Source organism: Salvia splendens, chromosome 18 (genome assembly GCF_004379255.2).
Source record: "Salvia splendens isolate huo1 chromosome 18, SspV2, whole genome shotgun sequence".
Lineage (NCBI taxonomy): Eukaryota > Viridiplantae > Streptophyta > Magnoliopsida > Lamiales > Lamiaceae > Salvia > Salvia splendens.
Window position 1 is genome coordinate 23,209,856 of NC_056049.1, and position 4,082 is coordinate 23,213,937.

The 4,082-nt window shown below is 43.6% G+C and overlaps 1 protein-coding gene across 1 annotated transcript; it reads right to left on the reverse strand.

The window, feature by feature from the left end:
• Positions 1-2,206: 2,206 nt before the first annotated feature.
• Positions 2,207-3,813, reverse strand: LOC121777715 (transcription factor MYC1-like). The gene has a single exon (XM_042175059.1). The coding sequence runs from the start codon at positions 3,650-3,652 to the stop codon at positions 2,342-2,344; it is 1,311 nt and encodes a 436-aa protein (XP_042030993.1). The 5' UTR covers positions 3,653-3,813; the 3' UTR covers positions 2,207-2,341.
• Between the last annotated feature and the right edge of the window lie 269 nt (positions 3,814-4,082).

Consider the following 4,082-nt stretch of genomic DNA (forward strand, 5'->3'; position numbering starts at 1 on the left):
TCTCACTAGCTAATTTATTGCATCTTTCTAGTTTCTAATACTTTCTCCGTGTTAAAAAATAGAAACATTTGAAACAATACAAATTTTAATGCACAATTGGTAAAATAAGTGAAAAAAATTGGTAAAGTATAAGAAAGGAAAAGAAAAATGAATAAAGTAAGAGAGAGGAAAAGAAAAAGTAATAAAAGTAGAGTTAGTGGATTGTGGGGTCCATGTCCTAAAATAGAAAGATTTTAAAGTTTCTATTTCTAAGGAACAAACCAAAGTGGAAATAGTTGCTATTTTTAAAAAACGGAATGAGTATTATACTAATGAAATGATTATGCTATCAAATTATCAGTATTTATTTATAAATCAGTCATCATAATAATCCATAAAATATCGCCACGCAAGCCCGGGGTTGTAATTTTTGAATTCATGTGATTTAGAATTTTAGATAATTATTCTTAATTTTGCCATGTCCACATTTCGAAACCCAAATGGCCCCTCGTCACAGGTTTGTGTGGTTGAGTCAATTAAATTGTTTAAAACAATAAAAACAACAGCAGCAGCATTGACACGCTTTCATCTACGTGAGTACATAAAAATAAATAAAATTAATATTTTTTGTCGTACTAGTTTCGTAACCAGCAATTGGAGACTGACACGTGGAAAATTGTATTAATTGGACATCACCATAAATTTGTCCTTTTCTTCAGCCAACGCACCTGTATTAAAACATTTTAAATTGATATGCAGTTGTGGGCCTTGTGGTTGTGCCTCATGTTTCATATGAGTAAAATATCTCATCCAAATAATTACTCTCATGTTCACGTTACTTTAATTCTATGTTTCTTCTCCCAACGCCATACAGAGATTCTCGTTGTTGCATCATTATCTGCAACATTATTATACTCACTTCATAGGATTAATTAATGGATTTGACACGAATATTAATAAAAGTTATTTGTGTATTTTGAATGAAAAATTAATTGATCTCATCTTAAAGTTGGTGTTGGTAACGATTAAAAATTATTGTGTTTTGGGTGAAGAAAATGTCGAATTTATATGGTAGAAAAAGTAATTATTCTTATAAAAGTCAATTTTTATGCGACATAGTGATTATTTTTGCCAATCACTCCAAACCAGCTCACAAATATGTCTCCAAATATGCTTTTTTTCATTAGAAAGGAAGCCTAGTTTACCTAGTGAAAAATTTTGTGTCCTATACTAATCATGAAGAATAACTAGAGATTCCTGTATGTAATCCTATGTTCATAAAAAATAGTTTATTTATGAATATCACGAGTTTTAATGAGAAATTGCTAAAGTACGAAAAAAGTGAAAAAGGTAGATAAAGTAGGAGAGCAAAAAGTTGATAAAGTACATGAGAAAATTTTCTATTTGTTAAATGAGATTATTTTTTATAGACACCTCAAAATGAAAACTGGTACTTGTTATTTTTCGTGGACAAGTGGGAGTATTATTATGGTGGAAACACCCTAAATTACAAGTAATTAAGCATTGGAAAAAAAATGGAGGCAGATACAATGACATATTAACAATTTTTGATGTAGGGTGCGATAAATAATTACAGTGACTTGGAGTCTCGAAGTTTGCACATTCGTTCGGAAAGGGGACACCAACTCATACAAGAGTAATAAACAAACATGCTACCACAAACACCAACATAGCTAGGGCAGATACAATGCTATATTAACGATTTTCAACATAGGGTGTGATTAATAATTACAGTGTCTTGGAGTTTCGAAGTTTGCACATTCCTTCGGAATGGGGACACCAACTCATACAAGAGTAACAAACAAACATGCTACCACAAACACCAACATAGCTAGCGAGCATTATACATACAAGTAGTACTAATCTGGATGAGATTTTAAAACTCTATGTGTGGAATAGGGCAAACATGCACCCCCAAATATAGTTGAGAAAGGAGTGAACGTTTTGTGCTAAAGAAAAATACAGTCTTCATTGGTCAATTAGGTGGGGGTCCCACCAAACAGTTTCCACATTTCAACCACACATATAAAGGGGGATAAAAATCACATGTATATTTTAGTGATTCTTACTACGAGGAATGTGTAATATCCTGTTTTGGTGTTCAATCCAACAATCCTGAAATATCCGTATCTATTTTAGTGTGGGGACAGAATTTGCAACCAATTATAAATTATAATCTTCAAAAAGCTAACTAATTAATCGCTAATTTCATAATCTCGATGAGTTGGTTATTCAATTCACGATGATCATACATACAACGTATCCAAAAAACGGAATTAGTGGGGTTTGAGCAGTCTACCACCACTAAAAAGACCGACGGTGAGATCGATCGACCCGTTTCTCACTGCTCTAATCTTGCGAGAATGGCGTTTCTCAACGCCTTCTCGCATCGGAGCCCCTCCGGGACCCGAATCACGACGTCCTGCAGCATCAGCTCGTTGACGCACGACATGCTCGCGTGGTGCAACGGGAGCTCGAGCTCCCGGATGGCGTTCATCAGCCGCGCGGCCGGGTAGTTTGACTTTTCCGACTGCACCCGGATCATCCCGTCGCCGCCGACGACCTTCACCTCCACTTCCACCGACGACGACGACAGGACCACCTGGTCAACTGTCGTGGTCGTGCTGTGGTTGTCGGCCGTCTCCGTCTTGACCGCCTTATTGGTATTCCTCGGCTGCTGCTGCGCCTGCTCGAGATCGTCGACTTTCGCCTTCAGCTCCTTGATGTACGACACTGCGTCGGACAGCAAGGAGGCCTTGTCCATCCGGGACACGTTGGGGACGACAGAGCGGAGGGCGTAGAAGCGGTGGTTGAGCTTCTCGCGCCTCTGCCGCTCTGCCTCCACGTGGTTCAGGGGGGTGCGCCCCTGAATGGACTTCCTGCCCCTCTTTTTCTTTGTAGGGGTCGCTTCAGCAGCCCCTACAAAGAAGTCTGAATCCGACTGCTCTGGCGAGTCGAGGTAGGACAAGATGTCCGGCTTCTGCATCTCCTTGAAAGGGAGATGCAGGGCGGGATCGTGGAGGGTGGGGTCGAAGAGCGACTTCACCGTCTGCACGAGGTTCCAATTCTCGGTGACGACGGCGTCGGAGCCGAGCTCGAGGACACCGTCGTAGCACGGGATGCAGACCATGGTCTGTATCCCGTGGATCTGGGCCTCCTTGGCGCGGTGGCAGTTGTAGAAGCGGAGCTGGTTGGCGCCGGAGAGCCAGACGAGGGAGCCGGAGTTGAAGGCCTTGCCGACGACGCCGTCGCCGAGGGAGATGGACTGGGCGAGGGACATGACGTAGAACCACTCGGAGTCGGTGACGTCGCCGTCGAGGGGGTCGGAGGCGGCGTCGCCGATGAGGGCTTGGATTCCTCGCATGACCTTCTTCCGCTCGGGCTGGAGGGAGCCGGCGGGGGCGGAGGGGCTATTCTCCTTGGTGCCTTGGAAGTGGCCGTCGGCCCAGGTGAGGACGATGCGGCCGGAGTCGTCCTTGGTGGTGTGCCATAGAATGGCGTAGGCCCACCAGTCCGGCTGGGTTTGCAGGATGTGCTGGAGCTTCTTCTGGAGGAGGCCGGAGGAAGGGGGCTCGGATGAGAGGGACGCCGCCGCGGCGGAGCTCGTGGTGGAGGAGGCGGTGGAGGAGGAGAGGATTAGGTCGTGATCCATGGCCGGTGGTGAAGGTAATTGAGAGAGAGAGAGAGAGAGGTGTTTTTAAGGAGAGAGAGAGAGAGGGGGGGATTGGGTTAAGCTAGAGTGTAGTGAAGTAAAGGAGTTTTATTAGATAGAGTCGTAGAGAGTGATGAAGTTCTGTCCCCATCCTCCTGTGTGAGTGTGACTATTTGAGCCACATACATAGGATCCCACCACGTACTAGGATTGGGATATCTCTATGCCCTACGCCTAATTGTGTGTGTTCTGTTTTGATGCTCATATTAAATTACCTCTAATAGTATTAAAAATTGTTCAAATATTGCTTGAGATTAGTATGGTCGTATGTATACCTCAAGACAAGAGCCACGAGGTCAGGAGCTATTAGAGCATCAGCAATGCCGTCCGTCCCCGCGGACATCAGGGCATTAGCAGTGGGGCGCCCTAA